The sequence below is a fragment of the Corvus hawaiiensis genome, chromosome 7 (assembly GCF_020740725.1).
Source record: "Corvus hawaiiensis isolate bCorHaw1 chromosome 7, bCorHaw1.pri.cur, whole genome shotgun sequence".
Classification (NCBI taxonomy): domain Eukaryota; kingdom Metazoa; phylum Chordata; class Aves; order Passeriformes; family Corvidae; genus Corvus; species Corvus hawaiiensis.
The window spans coordinates 35,705,493-35,724,734 of NC_063219.1; the positions used below are offsets into that span (position 1 = coordinate 35,705,493).

At 36.9% G+C, this 19,242-nt stretch overlaps 1 protein-coding gene across 1 annotated transcript in view; it reads right to left on the reverse strand.

The window, feature by feature from the left end:
* Positions 1-19,242, reverse strand: part of LRP1B (LDL receptor related protein 1B) — a 640,387-nt gene that overhangs the window by 73,454 nt on the left and 547,691 nt on the right. Inside the window, exons 60-65 of the mRNA XM_048309308.1 lie at positions 8,623-8,811; positions 7,704-7,852; positions 4,806-4,899; positions 3,630-3,746; positions 3,338-3,457; positions 917-1,036 (exon numbers count right to left, since the gene is read on the reverse strand). Coding sequence (XP_048165265.1) covers positions 917-1,036; positions 3,338-3,457; positions 3,630-3,746; positions 4,806-4,899; positions 7,704-7,852; positions 8,623-8,811 — 789 coding nt within the window. The remainder of the gene's footprint in view (positions 1-916; positions 1,037-3,337; positions 3,458-3,629; positions 3,747-4,805; positions 4,900-7,703; positions 7,853-8,622; positions 8,812-19,242) is intronic.

The window sequence follows — 19,242 nt, forward strand, 5'->3', positions numbered from 1 at the left end:
CAGCATTTTTATATGTGCTCATGTGTCCATTACTTGAAATACATCCATGGAAGAGCAGCCCAGTGCTTTGTCCTTGACTGCAGCCTATAGTTTTACCTCTGTTGTCGCAGAGATAAACCTGCCCAGACACAGGTGCTTCATCAAACCACTTACTGATACATGGATGAATAATGGTGAGAGCTTTAAATGTCCCACACTTGTCTTGTTCTCTTCCACCTCAGAACATTTTTCTGGGTTTTCCTTTATAGGCCAGTCTTGAAAGTTTCACAAATGTTTCTGCACATGGTTAGCGTGTGTCTTGCATTGACACCCATCTTCAAGGGTTTTCCAGGAGTACTGATCCACTTACTCTGCCTCTGATTGTCTGTAATCCATTTCCCAGGTAGAATATTTATATTTGTTATTTTCTGTAATTACAGCAATAAGACCTGACTCATAACTCCCTGGAGCTCACAGAGAGACACAAAAGTTGGTCATATCAAGTTGTAATCTGCTCTGAACCCTTCTACACAACTAGTCTTAACTACCAGGTTTTGCAAATTATTATATTTTCACTATTTATGAACTTAGTAGCAATAAAGTGCAGACTGAATTGACAGAAAGTGGGTAACACTGCAAGAAAAATAAAGAATGCCACTGTATCCTGTGACAGTCAGTACATTCTGTGCCACTTCCATGATTCTAAATGCCACATGAGAGACTCATTTGCAGCTCCTGCCAATAAAGCAGTGGTACAATATGAATTTTATGAACTACTCATACAAAGATTGCCATTCAGTAAGAATTGGATGAGCCAGAGGCTCCAGATAGGTATTATCAAACATTGAAAGAGGATATAAAAAGTGGGATGATTATTTTCTTTTGCTAAATAAATGTCAAGCCACAGCAACAGGTTCAGAACCACTGGCATACTCACCACAATTTGCTTCATCTGACCCATCTGCACAATCTGGGTCTTCATCACACACCCACAGCTTGGAAATGCAGTGTTTGGTTGTTTTACACTGGAAGTGGTCTGGAGAACAACTGTTTTCAGCTTTAAATAAAAGAATTCCAGATCAAAATTAGGAATTTCTGGTGATATTTAAAATATGTGTTTTAAAGAAAAAATATGAAGGGCTCAAGAGTCAGAAATTAGATTTCTCTAGCATCGTTTATGTAATATCTGTAAGAAAACAGCAGTCAGGTTTATACTGTTTATAGTTTTGTCATTTTCTTATATATTATTTTATACACAACATTAAGGTAAAACAAATATAAAAAAGTATCTATTGTGATTTTTTTTTTAAACAGCAAATAGACTTACCATTGATAGAATCAAATCGCTTTAGCAAAAACCAGACAAGTTTTTTTCCTTAACTTTCTAAAATGCCAGTTATAAATTCTGAGAGTCAGTTTGTAAGACTAAAGCAGCTCTGGATGCTTTGATCAAAAATGGAATCAAAACTATGCACGATTTTTGTGAAATTCTGTGCTCTGTTAAATTGGGTAAATGCTGAGAAAAGTTTGACAAATATGTCATTTTATCAGTTTAAAACAACAATTTTTGAATGAATCCTACAACAAGAAAAAGATGCAAAGTTGCAGCTGAGCTTTCAGCCTATTCTTTAAGGATGCTCTAAGTTAAAGCTTAACTGCATTAACCTTAGAACAGCCATTTAAAAACAAAACAGATCCTCAGTGCACCCATGTGATTCTAGATGTTCTTTAGAGATAAGTATATGTATTCCAAATAATTTTAAACTGAATTGACCATAGGGGGAAAACAGGAAACCTTCAATAAGTTTTTCCCACATTAATGTCTGTCCCACCTTTACCTAAGGAATTCTGTAGTGCTTCTAAAAAAACTTTCCTGTCCCTGTTGAAAAGCAATTTGCTCCCTGATATTATCATTCTTGCTTCTCGGGTTTGGCAAGAGGAAAAAATTTAGGTTTGCTAAAAGTTGGTGTATTATTTCTTTCAGTGTCACATTTCCACAGAGCTGGGTATGTTCCTAACTGTAACAAATAATTCTGATCCTCAGCTAGGACAGGTTACCTGGGGATTTCACAGTGCTTTACAAGAAAGACCAGCACAATGAACTTCACTGTACATATGGAAAGCCTTCAGTATGAAATGTGACTTTGAAAAAGTCACCTGGTAAGTAAAACAAAACAGTGGCAGGGCTAAAAAAAGAAGTATTTTATGGATCCTAGACTGGTGAAATTAGAGTGAGTGAGAATCTCACCTGTTACCTGTCTTGTGCCAGGAGCCCAAGTCAATATGAACTCACAGTCCCTGAGCTGCAGATTCTGCTGCTCTGATTTAATTTCTGCCAGCTACACCTCAAGGCTTTTGGGAGCCTTCCATATACCATGTGCAGTTCTTTTCAAGGAAAAAAGTAATCTCCTTTATGTTTCACAGGAGTTTATCCAATCCCTCTTAATCAGTTTTTAAAGAAACCCAACATGCAAACCAACACAAAATGTTTTCTGCAAAACTTGTATTTATATCTCTCCTGAGCAGTTTGGAAGACAGCCATTAAACATGACCATCAACAAAGCCTTTATATCCTTAGCAACCCTTCTCCCCTTGGAGAAGGATTTGTTCTTTGCAGAAATGCAGCACATGCAAACCTTGAGAAAGCTGATTCAGAGCAAGCAGCTGAGATCAGCAGCAGATCTGAGCAGTGAAATGAGCGAAAGACAGTGACACTTCAAGGCAGCCCCATCATCAGCCCCATGATCAAAGACAAACTTATTCAATAAATTTCCGCTGTAAATCTGAAAATATTACCTCCACTTATATTAAAGAAATACAGAGTTAAAATGAATTTATGAAAAGTAAGCTGCATTAAAAGCTGAGCAAATGGAAATCCAGTTACATAGGTAAATTAATGAAGTCCCCAGAGAAAAGGGAAGAGAAGTGGTTAAAAAATCAATGAAAGAAAAAGGATGTAGAAGGAGCTTTGGATCTACAGCTTTTCCAACAAAATATTCTGAAAAACATCTTTTCCCGTTGAAATGCATTGCTGCAAGGCATGGCAGATGAAAGCCTCAAGAAGATGAGTCATTTGTGAAGTGGTTAAGAGTCAAATACGTGTTTCAACCTCAGTCAAAAACCCAATTAAATGCCTGAAATTGTTTATACCCCTCTCTTCTTTGAAATGACTTTAAATTTGAAGTTAATAAATGACATTTTAGTTTGCTCCCTTGTATATAAAGCATTACATGCCAATCCCATGAATTAACTGTTTGCATGTTCTCAAATTATTTTAGGTAGAGGACATTTACAGTATTTTACTCCAGTTCCTTGTTTTAAACCAGCTACAGATGAAAATTCTCTAAGCAGAACTTACGACAGTCTCTTTCATCCTCTTCATCACCACAGTCATTCTGGCCGTTGCATCTCAGGTTTATTGGGATACACTTCTGGTTCTTCGTGCACTTGAACTGCCCAGACAGACACACATGTGTGTCTGTAAATTAAAAGAAAGTAAAAGAAGTTAAAATGATTAAAAGTTAAAAATGAAAAGATTCAAAACTTCAAAGGTAAATGAAGAAAAATACAGTTTGTTCATAGAGTTTGAAACGTGGCATTTAAAGCAATTTAGGCTGTTTCTGAAGCCTACAATGTATAGAATCACCTACCACAGTTCAGTTCATCAGAATTGTCCCCACAGTCGTTCTCTCCATCACAGATAAAGGCTGGAAGAGCACAAAGCCCAGTTCCACACTGGAAACGTCCTGGCTGACATCTGAATTCAGCTGGGAAAAGACAAAACTGCTTATGAATACTACCTGAGGAATGGTTAAATTCTCACTAGTGCTGTTCTTACCCTGTGGACTACTCAAAAATACCTACAAACTTTTGTATTTCCTTTATAATCTCAATCTGAGTATATATTAGTAACTAAAAGGTACACATACGATTGGAAGACTAATTTCAAAGTCTGACACCTTAATTTGTGCAACTATAGTTACAGAGCTAATGGCACAGAATGAAACTCCCTGCAGGTTGAAGCTTGGTAAAGGCTCAACAGAGAACTGTAATTTAGGATCTAAACACTTGAGTTCAAGTCTGCTTTTAAGAAACTCCCTATACCACTGTAATTCTATTTCCCAAGAAAGGCCTAACATTGTTCCTTCTCCAGCCTCTGTCATTAGAAATAATGAGCAATTATGTACCTTTAAAGTAATATGTTATATAAACATAGAGTAGCTTAAAATGGAATTTTATGTAGAATGGTTACAAATATTAAAAAATGCTTCAAAAGCCTCTGGAGCAAAAAAGGAGAACTAATTATAAAATTGTAAAAATAAGGGTGAGGGATTTCAATACCAAAAATCAAACTAACTGTTAATTAACTGGAGATTCTAGAACACAGAGCATTTTTTTTAATATAAGGTTAAGGGAAGAAGACGAGAATCACCGGGAGAACATTGCTGTTGCTCAGTGAATAATAATGTGTATCTAAACTTCTATAATTGCAACAAAACACAAGCAAATGAGATTAGAATCCCACATTTTTATTACTTAGAAAAATAAACCAAATAAACCTGGCAGAATTTTGTATTTATGCAAAGAATTCCACAACCTCAGAACACAGCTTCAAAATTAAAATCTTCAGCGAAAAGGCTTAAAAGATGAAAAACACGTCTGATTTTTCCAAACACCTTAAAAGACTCAGAGACCAAGGAACATAAAACAGTGCTGCAAACAAAAGTGACCCCAAAATCCTCTTCCTAAACATTATAAATGCTATAAATTTGTATAATATATGGACCCTGCTGGCACACTGGGCCCCAAAGGCAGCGAGCACTTACGGCACTCGGCGGGCTCGTCGGAGCCGTCGCCACAGTCATCCACAGTGTCACACTTCCACCAGAACGGGATGCACTTGTCGGTTTTGCAGCGGAACTGTGAGAGGAAGGCCAGCAGGAACAGAAGTTTCACGTGAGCATTTATTTATTTGTTTGTTTATAAGCAGTAATAGCGCTGTTTATGAAAATTTACACTCATGGCTTGAGGCATTCTTACATTAATTTCTAAAAAAAACCCAACCACATTGTGTTTTAAATATTGGTTTTTATTTAGAGATGTTTGGCACTGAGATTGTCAAACGGATAAAAATCACTGTAGTTTCAATGGCTGTGCTATGCTGGCTTACAGTGCCCCAACACAAACTGCTCACTGCATTTTGCTGCATTCTGTGATTTCATTCTCGAAGATCTTATTCAAAACTAACACTTCAATTCCTGGTTTCTGTTGAAGCAGACGACATCATTTTTCCAGATATAGCCAAACACCCATAGTTACAGAAAGGAGCCTTAATGTGTGGTGTTGTGTATGGTATTGCTTATATTGTTTGAATTAAATGAACAACTCAAATGTAAAGCCTTCCAGACTTTTAAAAGGATAAAACATCTGTAGAAAAACCAGAAAAATCCTTTGTAAGACCCTGGCTGTGCCTTTACTGTCTTAAGTAGACCTTTCTTCTGACTGAAAGAGGAATGCAAACAAAACAAACAATACAAATTGATGTAACTTTCTAGGGCTAAACCTAAAACCTGAGTACATTATGTGGCTCATGTCAGGGAGAAAAATCCGGGAGGATTATCGGCCAGCTTTTAAGAAATGTTGGTTTTCCTACCTGGTGTCTCTATGAACACAGGAAGGAAGGAAACCAAATGTTTAGAAGGACAAGACATTTCATTTTCTGTCACTGGGCAGCTTTTTTTCACATTTTAAAAATCATTGATTATTCAATAAAACTGTATTTAAAAGGTGTATTAAATTTGGTGCCTTATCTCAGTTTATCTTTTCTGCCAAGAAGAATAAGGGTCTCGAGAGCATTTATGTTACAGAACCTATAGCTGGAGCTACATCATTCCTGTACCACCCTGAGGGACTTGCTATGTAACAGGCTGGTTTGAAGGGCAGCTGTTCTAAACTATTAAACTGCCCCACACGCATCTGGAGCTCAGAGGAGCTCAGCAGGATGCTGCCAAGTGCAGGAGACAAACAGAAACTCAGACATTTGTCTTTTGTTCTTTGTCTTTTCTTCTTGCTCTGCTCGCCACAAGGGACTTCAGGCTGTTAAAATGGAATTGTAAAGCTATTTCCAGGAAATAGCTAACTCTTAGATGTTGTTATGAAAATACTAGCACTCCCTTCTAAACTGAGGAGACAAAACCCTGCAAAATCAGGGATCAGTCATATGGGTCTTAAATGGATGGAGTTTTGGTGTTCTAGAGTCTGATGGGATTTGTACTGAACAATTTCCCATGCCAGATTAGCCATCACAGGATGGTCTGGAGATAAAAGATCAGTTTATGGACCATCCAACTCCTTTTCATCAATAGTAGCCAACAGTGGCTGTGCTGTCAAGAGCAGTTACATCATAGGACCAGCTCTGATTTGACAGCATCATCTGAAAATCTTAAGGAGAAACAACATTTTGCCACTGATCTCTGCATCTGATGCCATCAGACATATGAATTATCAAACAGCAAACAGATTTCAAAAGTGGAAAAAAATGATGACTAACCAATGTCAATCTCTGTCTGTCTGAAACAGCTTCTTTTATACAACTCTGCTCTCCACTCTGTGGAATCCACAAGTGATAAAATATTGCTCCTCAAGCATCCAAGATGCGATGCTATTTCTTGAATTCATACTACCACTGAATTAATTAGACTGGAATGGAGCCATTCAGTCAACTGTTAGCACATACATTCACTGTGGAGAAAGCTTCTAGTACCATTTAAAGAAAAATTAAAAAAAAAAAAGTGCCCTTTTTTTAAGCTGGATTTGAGGAGAAAATACGGGGAAAAATTGGTAAGAAATTCCTCATTTTAAAGTGATTTACACCTTGAGGAAACAGAGGAAGGTAGTGGGTATTTAATCTTAAATAAGATTATTATTTGAGTGAAACTGTACATCGTTTATTAAGATGGCCACTGCTCCCTAAAAATTAGGAGTAAAACCATTTTTCTTAATGCTGGAAATCATTATCATGCATCAGGATATAAAACATCGTAAGAGATCATTAGCACACCTCTAATAAAAGGCAACTACTAGAAAATCATACTAGAAATATATTAAAGGCCATATGTACCATAACAATCAACCAATTAATTGTCTGGTTAGAATAGTCCAAAGACTTTTATCAAAGTGGTTCTCTTATAAGAAATCAGTATGTTCTATGTATCTACCTTATATTTTAAGAAAAAAAGCAAAAAATGTCTATTTTAAGTCACAGGGACTACAATTTCGTGTTTCAATTGATGCAATTGTTTCCATTTCAGCCATTGGATTTTTTTCAATGCAAGTCTATCATTTTCCAATCTTTCTAATTGGACTGAGCTTGTTTTCTTTTTGAAATGCAAAGTTCATTCATGCATCTCAAATCACTCTTATATACACTTTGTATTTTGATATTTCAGACACATATTTTTTTCAAGGCAATTTTTATGGGTTTAGCAGTTGTATTTGTTGTAGCAACTGGCAGGAACATTGACATTTGAAAGCGAACAAGTCCTGAATTCTCTGGAGAAAAAGCCATTTGCAAGTCTGTTTCCCACTAACAGCCTTGGAGACGCTTTAAGAGCATCCCTGAGTGTTCAGCTCCTTTTAAAGCTTCCCCATTCCCTGGGTGCCAGCATTCCCTGTTTAAAAGCAGGAGGAGGAGCAGAGAAACAACCCCCACGACGCTCCCGTACCTGGCTGGCGGTGCAGTTGGACAGGCACGTCTTGTTGTCCGCAGCCAGGTAGAAGTTGGTGGGACAGGCACACGAGTGCAGCTTGTCAGGGGCCAGCAGGCACAGGTGACTGCAGCCACCGTTGTTCAGGGTGCACACGTGCTTGGACACTGTGGGCAGAACAAGGGAGGTAGATCAGAGCCTCTTATCTCAGCACACTTCGGGGTAGCTGCTTTATAGAGGAAGAAAATTGTGTTCCACGTGCTGTCTCTACAATGGAATGTCTGAAATCGAAAACCCATGGAGGCAACCTCTTCCTTTTGCCTTTAAGCTATTCTCTGTTGTAGGCAAAAATGAGTTATTACCATGGCTGTAAGTTCAATGTTGAAAGAATGAGAGGAAGAAAAAAAGCTCTATTTTTTTTAATAACAAGAGAAAAAATTAGCTTATCTAGGTGAATTGCCAAATTGCATTCAGTTGCAATTCAAATACAGGATATCAGCAGATAAGACACAATCACATCACTCACATTCTCTGACATTCCCTCAGTCCAGCAGTATTCTTCTGCAATATTAACACTTTTCAAAGACCCAGGTTAAAAGTTTTCATGACACATTGTTCCCCTCTTAAAAAATGGTAACTTGTACTGTAATGCAACTGAACAGTTGTGTACTTTCAGTCAGTATCTGGGTTAATTTTTAAACATACAAATTATCTCTCTACCAAGCAAGTTCTGTTAGATGTATTTAATACCGGATATGCTTAAAATATTAACTGCAGATTTATGTTTAGAAATGCTGATTTGAAAACTTCCACAATTTGAAACAGAACAGAAGCAGAAATAATCATTGCAGATAAACGAGCATGCAGTACCTCAGCACGTGGCTACTACATTAAACACATCAGTGTGCTGCTTGGAAAGCAGAGACAGGGTAATTACCATCAGGCTGCCTGTAAGAGTGATACACCTGGATGTCTGTGATGGTGTGCCACGAGTTAATCAGGGAGAGCCTGCCTGAGCCAGAGGTTTTGTGGGCACGGCTGAGGGATTTGGTTTTCCCGTCGGTCCAGTAGATGTAGTCTTCAAACAGCGTCAGTGCAATCACCCCTGGGATGTCTTGATTAGGGACTGGAAGGAGAGATGCTCAGATTAATGTTCACTCTCAGAAAACTGCCAGTTAAAATATTCCCCACTGCACAGGCTGACGGAACAACTGCTATGGAATGTCCTGAGAATAATTATCGTGACAATACACCAGGACCAGAGGATTCTTTATCACCAGTTACAATGAAGGAGGATGGAGCACGAGCCCTGCTGGTTTAGAATTTGTTGACACAATCAGTGTTGAGAAAAAGAAAGGATTTCAGTTAAAAAAACAAACCTCCAGATTTTAAACTAAAGACATGTCAAACTTTAAAGTAATATGCAACAAACGTAACTTTCCTTACTCTTTGCATAAGCAACATAAATTTGCCCTTTTACTAGAATAAATGTTATTAGAAAACATACAAAACATAAACATGTACACCTCCTGATGCTCTGTGTTTAAGACCCTTTCATACAGTTAATAGTATTTTATTTCATCAAAATATACTGACAAGAGAGACAGGAAAAATAAAATTTAAAAATTGGCGTTAAAATAAACATTGCAGTAAGAGGGCTTATTGATTATTCCTAACATCACCAACCACACAATATGAAAAAACAAACAAAGTGATAATTGTTACAGTATCACAAAATTATGAGCCAACATAATTTGAAAAAGGATAGAAGGACATAAGGGAGAAAAAGCTTTGGAGCATTCTTTATCCTGCTGTACACTCCTTAATCTTGAAGTATTTGTTCTTGGTAAACAGTAACTGAATGGCACTTTTCTTTTTATTTTCCTCCTTTTAACATAAACAGCAGTAATCATAAATGTCACAGGAGAATATATGGCCACAGTAACTAATTTGTAAATGATAATCTTTTGTTGCTGAATCACCTAATTACTGATAGGGGTGAAAAGGCAGAGCAGAGCAGCTGCCTGTCACATTTAACCAGCATATCCTTAACACCTTTACCTCGTTTTGTGCATCTTTTGACCTGGAAAGTGCTGACAGAGCTGGCAAATCTCAAATTCCTGTTGGAACATTTCATAGCTCACCGAGATCTGATGATGATACTGAGTATATGGAACAACAACTTAGAAAATTCAATTTTCTATCCAATAGTCCCCCCAGTACTGAGCTCCAGTGCAGGGCATGTTGCCTTCTGGTCAAGGAGACCTTGCTGCTTAGAAATTATTTTCCCTTCTTATATGTCCCCATGAACCACATCTATCACACTGAAATAACAATATGGTATTTTTGAAAGAGCTTCACGGCATTTCCGAGAAATCAGTCAAAGTCCAAAGAAATCTCAATTCTGGCACTCATTACAGAGGCAACTTTGTCACAGCTCCACACACAGTACAGTACAAGAAAAGCTCTTATAATTTCTGTGATTTGTAGAATCCCACTGTGTAACGTTTCCAGTGAGAAATACAAACCAGGCTGACAGGAGAAGTAGGATGGGACATCAGAAACTGCTGCCCTAAATGAGGCCCTGAAGCTTTCCATAAAACTCATTATTTTATTTTTGCTTCAGTTCTGAAACAATATTTGTTCCTATAAATTATGACCCTTGCTTCTACTCTTGCCATCGAATTAAGATGTCAAAGGTCTCACTCCAATCTCTCTAAAGACAAAAAATGTCCTATTTTATTTGTCTGTTTTTTCTTTTTCTGATCAAAGTTAAGATTAAAATCAGAATAAAAGGGCATATGAAAGCTTTAATGCACATGAAGAGGATTTACATAGAAAAAACTTATTTTGATTTCATCTTTATTATTCCCCACCAATGAAAAATAATAGTTATCCTTATTTTGGCTATCCAGGAAGCAAACCCCATATCCTAAGTATAGATCTATGAATAAATCCTTACTTTTTGGTTTTGTGCATGTTTGTGGGTTTCCATACAAATTATCCTGGCTTCAATGGATTAGACATACAAAAACATCCAGATGAAACTTTATATCCATGAACTAAAGAAGATTCAGGAGATTAATGTATACTGCCTGAATTGTCTAATCACACTGCATTAATAGGGAGGCCAAGTTAAGAGTGTGGCATAAAATATTAAATATTACAGTTGGAACACTGCACATAAGAAAACTGGCCATTGACTTAAGTACAATTTTCTTTTATTTAAAAAAAAAATCTGTAAGCACCAGGTTTAAAAGCTCAACTCTTTCAACCTTCTTAAAAAGAAACCCACCTTATCAGGAACAATGTGACAAATATTACATTCTCTTCATTTTATGTTCTTTAAAAGAAGAATGACAAAATATATTTGTTTCTAAAACTGGGTTTTTCATTATTACCATTTATAGGTATAAAATTGAAACTGTCAATGGCTTAAACACTCTCAGATTCAGCTTGCAGTTTGTCCTGTCACTATTTTTTATTTCTGAGTAATTTTCTAATTTTAATGGGCTTCTGCATTAACTCTTCATTAGGTCATAATCAACACAAACTTGCACTGTTTAAAGCTGTAAAAGCTACATGTTTTCTGTTGTGAAATGTAGAGAAAGTTATTAAAAAATTTAATTAACAAAGCAATGGATAGTACAAATATATGCAAATAAAAATCCACTTGAAGTAAAACACAGAAAATAACTACAGAATCACTGGACAAATATTTCTTGTAAAAATTCTATGCTGACCATAAAAATATAAAACTCTTATGAAAGAAGAATTAATAATAATTAAATAACAAAAAAACTTATAAAATTTCTTCTAAGCTGACCATAAAACTCAATGTATTTTCTTGTAGAAGATAAACCTGTAAAGCCTGAGAGCAGTTTCTGAAAACAGGCATTAAATGGCAACCAATTCTGTTTAAGGAGTAGTTCTACCATAGCTGAATACAATTTTTCTTTGGCTTTTAGTATGTTATAAGCAAGGAAACATCAGAACCGTTGACATGCAATAGGTTATAGAGTCTACAATTCCCATCAACTGTGAATGACCAAACAAAACTGAACAGAAAACTGAGGTAATTTTTACATCTGATTTTTTGATGGAACAGTAAAATAGTCTCTCATGTTCTTTTATTCTTTGCCTTTAAGGACATCAGTGTTTCACGCTTTCCAAAATTTCAGGCAGTGAATATTGATTTTTATAAATGTATGGAGTAGAAGAAACACTCACTTCCTTCCCTCAGTCTTTCCTTTAACTCCAAAAAAGCTTCAGCTGATTGACCTCGTCATAAATGACATACAGTCATTAAATGTTGCACCACTAATTACTAACCCTACAGCAAACTCTGTGGTGTGAATCACAGTTTGAAAGAGGAAAGGAAGATCCCCTTTCTTTGGCAGCACTGCAAAAACAGACTACTAAATTTAAGGTAAAGGCAGGTTAGTCATAAGTAAGCACCTCTGTTTCCTCTGCATCACCTATTTGAAAACATTTAATCAACCTGACAACCCGTTAGTAAGAAAGCAATATATTCTGTTAAAGATAAAAAATTCATTTTTGTGATTCCTTTCCCCACCACAGCCTCCTCCTACCAGAGATGGGCAAAAGTTCCTTGCTATTCCTCCTTTTCTAACACACCTGCTGCCACCTCTAATTCTCTAGTGGTGCTTCATTTTATCCATGAATTATGGATTTTTCTGACACTGAATGCTAATCCCAAACAGTGCTTGACCAAACAAGTAGATGAGAAAAGGGGTAAGAAAGAGGAGGCAGAAAGGAGAAGGAATGCACAGGCCTCTGAGAAAGCTGCAGAAAATAGGAGGGAAAAACACAGGCAGGTAATAAAAGGGAAAAACGAGGAGGTTTGCAACAGATCACAAGTGGTGGGAAATAAAAATTATTAGATACTTGAAGACAAATAAAAATGACAATATATAACATAATAAAGGGAGATGAAGTGCTGCATGAACTTAAGAGAAGAGCCACAGGAGAGAATATGATTATGTAGACACATGAGAAACGTGACAGACTTAAAATATGTCTGTCTCTCTCTCTCCTGCATTTTGAATGAATTTTGATCCAAGACTATAAATTCATAGGCTGTAAGTCATTTTTGTGATACAAATGTTTACTTTTCTCTTTTGTGAACTCTGCTTCCCTTATATTTTCTGAGCACATTTACTTAAGCATAAAAAAAAATGTTTGTCTGATTTCAGGAATGAAAATCATTCTATCTACGATTTCTTAGCTACAAAACATGCTTATGGAGAAGCCATACAGAAGTGAAGCCTAGCCTCCCTTGGCTCTTACTGAAACACAAGTATTTCCAAAAGTAAAAGCAAATACTATAACACAAATAATAAAAACAGAAAGGTCTTGTTGTCAGGTGATAAAATCAACGTAACAAGAAGAACTGTCCTTAAAAAGGACAAATGCTGACTCCTTCCAAGAGGAAAGAAACCAAAACCAAACCAAATTATCAGTGCCCTATCACGTCCAGAAGATGGCTGATCACTTCCAAGACAGAAAGAGACGTATCCCTTCCCTTTCCAAAAACAAAGGGCTGCAACCTTGCCCTTGTGTAAAAATCTACAAGAACAGTAGGGGTGAAAGATTCCTGTCAGGCTCTTCCCAAAAATGCATTCACCAGCTAGAGTGCCAGTGCTGGGAAACAACTGGTAAAGGTAATTAATTGCTCTTAAGCAACCATTTAAATGACTTTCTAGCCCTCGTGGCATTAGAGCAGTTTCTGTTTAAGAATTTTGGCACCCAAGCACAGAAAATTTACATGGGTGATCAAACCTGAAAAGCCAGGCTACACTGTTTTGAATTCCACGCTCTGAAACTTGATCTTCTGAACTGCAATAAAACAGAAATAAAAAGCTTACTGACATCTTGAGCTAAATGGAAGCAATGGTAATCCCCTAGGAAGGATTAAGAACCCTCCAAAGACAAATTGCATCCAGGAAGAACAACACTTAATAAGAAAATAGCAATTAAACCTACAAAACCAAATAAACTTGGAAATTGCTGATCTTCTCTTCTGCAGCAATTACTGGCCCCCACTGTCCTCTTTCTTTGTGAACTCCCTTGTAGCTGTTTCTGTCTCATTTTACATTCAACTTGGAACCTCTCTGAGACACAGTCAATACTTTTTTATTTCCTACACTACTTCCTCCTGATGCTTGCTCCCTTTAATAAAGAATTTGAAGTGCTTAGTCCATAAAATTAATAATGAATAATGACAATAAGATTATCTCTATTAAGCGTGGGACAAAGTATGTAGTTTTGACAGATAAAATTAAATTTAGGTATATTACATTAAATATTATATTTTAAAGATGAGCTATTTTATAATCATTATTACATTTATGAAATTGACACTTTGTTTAAAAACCGAAACCTGTCAAACTCAGTGAACAGAAAAAAAATATTCATGGACTATACAGATTAAGTCCAGTAATTGAAGCTATGTTGCACATAAAAAAATAAAAAATTAAAAATACATTTTTAGGATGCTATTACTCATATCTTTAATAACATGTCCATGCATAAGTATTTCTTTCTGCAAAATCACTATATACATCACACATCCATATTGGGTCAAGTATGGGAGATAAAAGTCCTAGCATTCAGTGATGGGATATTTTGCCAGTATAAAAATGTAACTGAAACAGTGAAAACTGAGAATATTTCAGTACAATAAATTCACACAAAACTTGTTAAACCCCCAAACTGCTATCACTAAGGAAGCAGTAAATTTAGACTTAAATCTAAACATCTTAAGGCACTAATGTATTTGTGATATTAGAGCTGACTATTAGCTATAACAACACCATGAGAAGAGATGAATACATTTTCCAAAATCTGCCTGTAAAACCAGTTGATCAAAGCTAGGAATTAAATATTTTATTGTTCCACTTCAAAATGTTTTATTACATTTTTAAATTCACTGTGAGCAGTTGTTTATATTCCAGTTACTCCACAGCAGTACAGAGTAGTAATTAAATTATTCTCAAATATATACAAGACAGTATTTGGGTAGAACAACTCACAGTGTGCTTGTGAGTTCTAAAGGTTTTTTAATTATTTATCAGATTTACAGAGACCCTTTAGCTGCCTACCAGCCCCTCACCTTAGACTCCTGCCTTGCTTCTGGTTTTGGTATTTATTCCCACTGACCTCCAAGTTATTCCTTCTTTTATCTTTCCCTCTCCTGCCATCATCCAACTACAAGGACACAAACCACTGAGTGCCTTTGGTTTACCTCATTTATCTTCCACTGCAACCATGGGAGCTGTTCAACACTTCAACTTCCTCCACCAAAATCCTCCTATTTTCCATCGTGTTGATATGAACAGGGAGAAAACAGAAAATCTGTGGTTTATGTTCTCTGTTGTGATTGCTCTCTGACAGCAACAACTGCATGGAAAGTAATGCACATCCCTTAAAATTTGTGATGGCACAAGTCCAGCTCATGCAGAAGTTTAAAGTATAGTGAACTATTTTCAGAGGTTTATAATCTAATCTAATTTGAGCATATTGTCACAAGACCAGTGGAATATACCTGTTGGCATATAACCTGTTGGCAATCTTCATAAACTGGGCTCCATAAACTGGAGACTGGGGAACCTTAGAGTAATGTAACTGTATGAACTGCCTTTAATATAGGTGAATATGAGTAATTTCCCCTGAATATTATCCTTTAAAAGAGAAGGAATATAATAAAATAAAATAATCACATTTGGGAAGACATAATGGATGGGAGAATTTTATCGGAACAGTTATGAAAACTGAATCCAGAAGGCAATAATGGTGAGGAAGCAACTATCAGTTTGTGCTATCAGATGTGGCTACAATGAATAATTCTATAGACTCCTCCAAAGTTGGGAAAAAACTGTTGCCATATCAGAACTACTTCTCATCTGCTGTGAGAAACAAACCCTCTTTTCAGACTTCTCTAATTTTTGAGCTATGAAAACCTCCAGTATAAATCTGGAAGGAATTGGTTTCTATAATCTTTTAGATCACTTCTTTATTAGGGCAATTCTATAAACAATTGGATACACTCTATTATAAAACTCTGGTGGCAGAGTTCAGAATTAGACACAAATATGTTTTTTTCTACCTACAAACTCCTTACAATGAGCAGCTTTTGAAATTACAGGTGCTAAAAATTAAAAAGGTTATAATCTCCTAACTGCTTGTACTTGTTACTTCAAAACTTGCATTTATATTCACCAATTCTGAGATTTGCAAACATTCAGGCAGTAGGTAAGTCTCAAGGAAAGAGTGTCTTTTCAAATCGAGGCACTCCAGGAAAGTTATTATCTGTTAACTGTATTCATTACTAAAGAAGTAATTTATGAATATTTAATTTATAAAGTACAACAGTTTTTCATTGCTTAATTTCCATGTCAGATGAAGGAATGAAGTGCCCAACTTTTTGTTTTTACAGTACAAAGCATCGACTTGACGCAGTTTGAAGCTTAATCTCAGAGAAGGTTCTGTACTTCCTAAACCGGACTATCACATTTCCCTGTTACAGTTTCATAATACTGAAATGCTTATCTTCAAAGTGAAATGGGGAAATGTAGGCACCTCTGGGTTTTAGGAGCTCTGAAGGACAGGAAAACCTGCATGAAGCAACCAGATACCCAGGCAACTGTGAAGCTTGCATCTCCTCTGGGCAGTGGGAACTGAAAGCAGCTAAGTCTGACAAATTCTTAAATTTTTTATTTATTTTTTTAAAGCTCACATAAGTAAACCAGCTTAATGCTTAGCCAGATTAGTGCTTCAATACTTGCTTAATCATTTACAGTGCATAACATTTGTGAATGCTGCAGTGCTGAATTGGCTAAGCTCTAAAGACAGTTTACATAACCAAGCATTAAACTTCAAACAGCTAAGCAAGGTCATCGCTGCCCCCAGTGCCAAGAAGAGCTCCAAAGTACTCTAAGATTTCTGGCCTAGTTAGCATGTTTTCAAAATTCTTACTAGGACTCTCTTGGCAATTATAAAAGCCTATTTCTCTACTGAAATACAGAGGAACTTTACAAGAGAAAAGCAGCAGATGTTCTCCTCAAAAAGCTTTAAGGTTCATAAGAAACAAACAAATAAAACAACCCCTTCATAGTTGTTGAAAAAAGTGTTAACACCAGGACTAAAATACATATAAACTTCCACTGCATGTAATAAGCACTCGTGGGTTTAACAAAGTGTGTCAATAATCAGCCTAACATGGTTCTGTTTATCCTAAAGTATCTGATGTGCAGCACAGAACACTGCACACTTTCTCATACCATAATATCCCTTAATGGTATGAAATCCACTCATTCTGACAAGTTACTTATTTGCTGGGTCTTGTGAAATCTCTGTGGCATTTTCTGATATATTTTGTAACAGATAATTTAAGATCCAAAAATCATAATCTCAGGAAAAAGCCTTGCAGCAAGTGAGCCTTATCCTCAGAGATCACAGAAACAAGTGAGAAAATGCTTAGTTTGCCACTAAAAGCACTTCGGATTGCATCACTCACAGCATTCCCGTTCACACTTTTTCCTCTGCTCCATGAGAATGTATTTTGTGGTCACCATACCTGTGCTTTTATCCTTCTCCATTTGAAAACACAAAGGATAAGAGCAAACTCAACCATCTCCCCCCTAGTTAACTTTGACAATACAAAATGTGCAAAATGACAAAGGAAAACAGACCATGAAATCCACGTGAAAAACATGCCTTGAAGAAACACAGTTATCACAAGAGATAAAACCTAATCTTTCTCATTTAAGTGCTTATCAATGGAGATTACAGATATCAGAAAGCCAGAGGGGATCACAGCTCCAAACACTGAACTTCCCTAAGTTTCCCTTACTAAAACAATTTATTTACAATGGCTCAATTTCATCTTCCAAAATATTTCTATTCCTGTGCTGAATCATGAAGAAATTAAAATTGTATTTGGTTGGTTGTTCCAGGAGAAAGTGGGGAGGAAGGGAAAAGACCCCAATTAAAGGCAAATTGATCATTATGTGTGAACTTTGCAGAACTCTCAAAGCTCCTCTTGGAGCACCCCCAGGGTTGTTTCATCCGTTTCAGACAGCGAGAATTCTACCAATTACTTTTGAAACCCACAGAAACTTTTCTACAACTTGATTTTGATTTGATCATGATGTTTTGAGTGAAACTCCTGACAACAGAAAGTGACAAATGGCATTAGGTGTGGGCAGGCTGGAGAGGATCCAGAGAAGGGCCGCAAAGATGATCCAAGGCTTGGGAAGCTGCCACAAGAGCAAAGGCTGAGAGAACTGGGTTTGTTCACTCTTGAGAAAAGAGGGCTGAGGGGAGACCTCATCACCACATTCCAGCCTTTAAAGAGGACTACAAAGAAGAGGAGATTCCCTTTCTACATGGAAAAGGTGAGGGGTGATGGGAACATGTTACTCCTGGAAAGATTCTGATTGGAGACAAGAGGAAAACTTTTTACAAGGAGAACACTGAGACATTGGAATAATCTTCCTAGGGAAATGGTGGATTGGACACTTCTAAGATGCAGCTGGTTCTGGGTCATCTAGACTATGCTTTTCCCAGAAAAGGTTGGACTAGGTGATCCATGGGGTCTCTTCCAACCTCATGATCTACAATGATCAGCTAAGGAGAAAATCTCGCTTCCACATCACTTAAATACCTCAGGATCTTTCTCCTGAAGCTCACTTCTTATGGCTTGAATATTTATACACCATCTGGACTTCAAAGAGACATGCCCTCAGAAGCAGCACAATACCAGCTTTACACAAAGTCACTGTTGCTTTTGGAGCTTGCCTCAGATACTTCACTGGTATCAAATTTGGATAAACTTGCTGTGGCATTGTGACAAATTCCCTGCTTCTCCAGGATCACATATCCTCAGGAGAAGACATTTATTCTGTGAATATAAAGCAGTTGAAGCTCACTTTATCCACTTGGGCTGGAGAACCCTACAGGTTGAAGACCAAGGCAATGGACACCGAAGATGGGATGACTGGAATTTTGCAGCCATCTCCTGAGTTTAGTGACAGGACATTTCTGGGGAAAGAAAAATTCTGAAACTCTCAGGCTGAAAGAGAAGACACTGAAAAGTTTGACCACTGCAGTCAGTTTAGGGCTGAGAGAGACACATGGGCTGTAATTTACTTCTTTCCTTTGAAAAATCCAGAGAGAAGAGTAAGAGAACAAAAATTTTATGAGAACAAAAATAGCAGGACAGCAGCACAGGGAAAGACATTGAGAGGAGTAGGGAGCTTTGCTTCATCTGTCAGAAGAACAGACTAAGCAGGAATCCAGCTCAGGGCTAGGTCTGAGTGAGTGCTGCTTAGGTGAACAGGTTACAACTGACTGGTGTTCATCCCCAAAAAACCATGGACATTATGCTGAGATTAATGGGAGATTAATGTAAACATACAACTCTCATAGCTAGTGCTAGAGTGTCTCCAATCTACCATCTCAAACAACTGCCATTGACTTATTCATGACGTATTTATAACTTACAATTCATGAATACAAGGGCTAGAAAACTTGT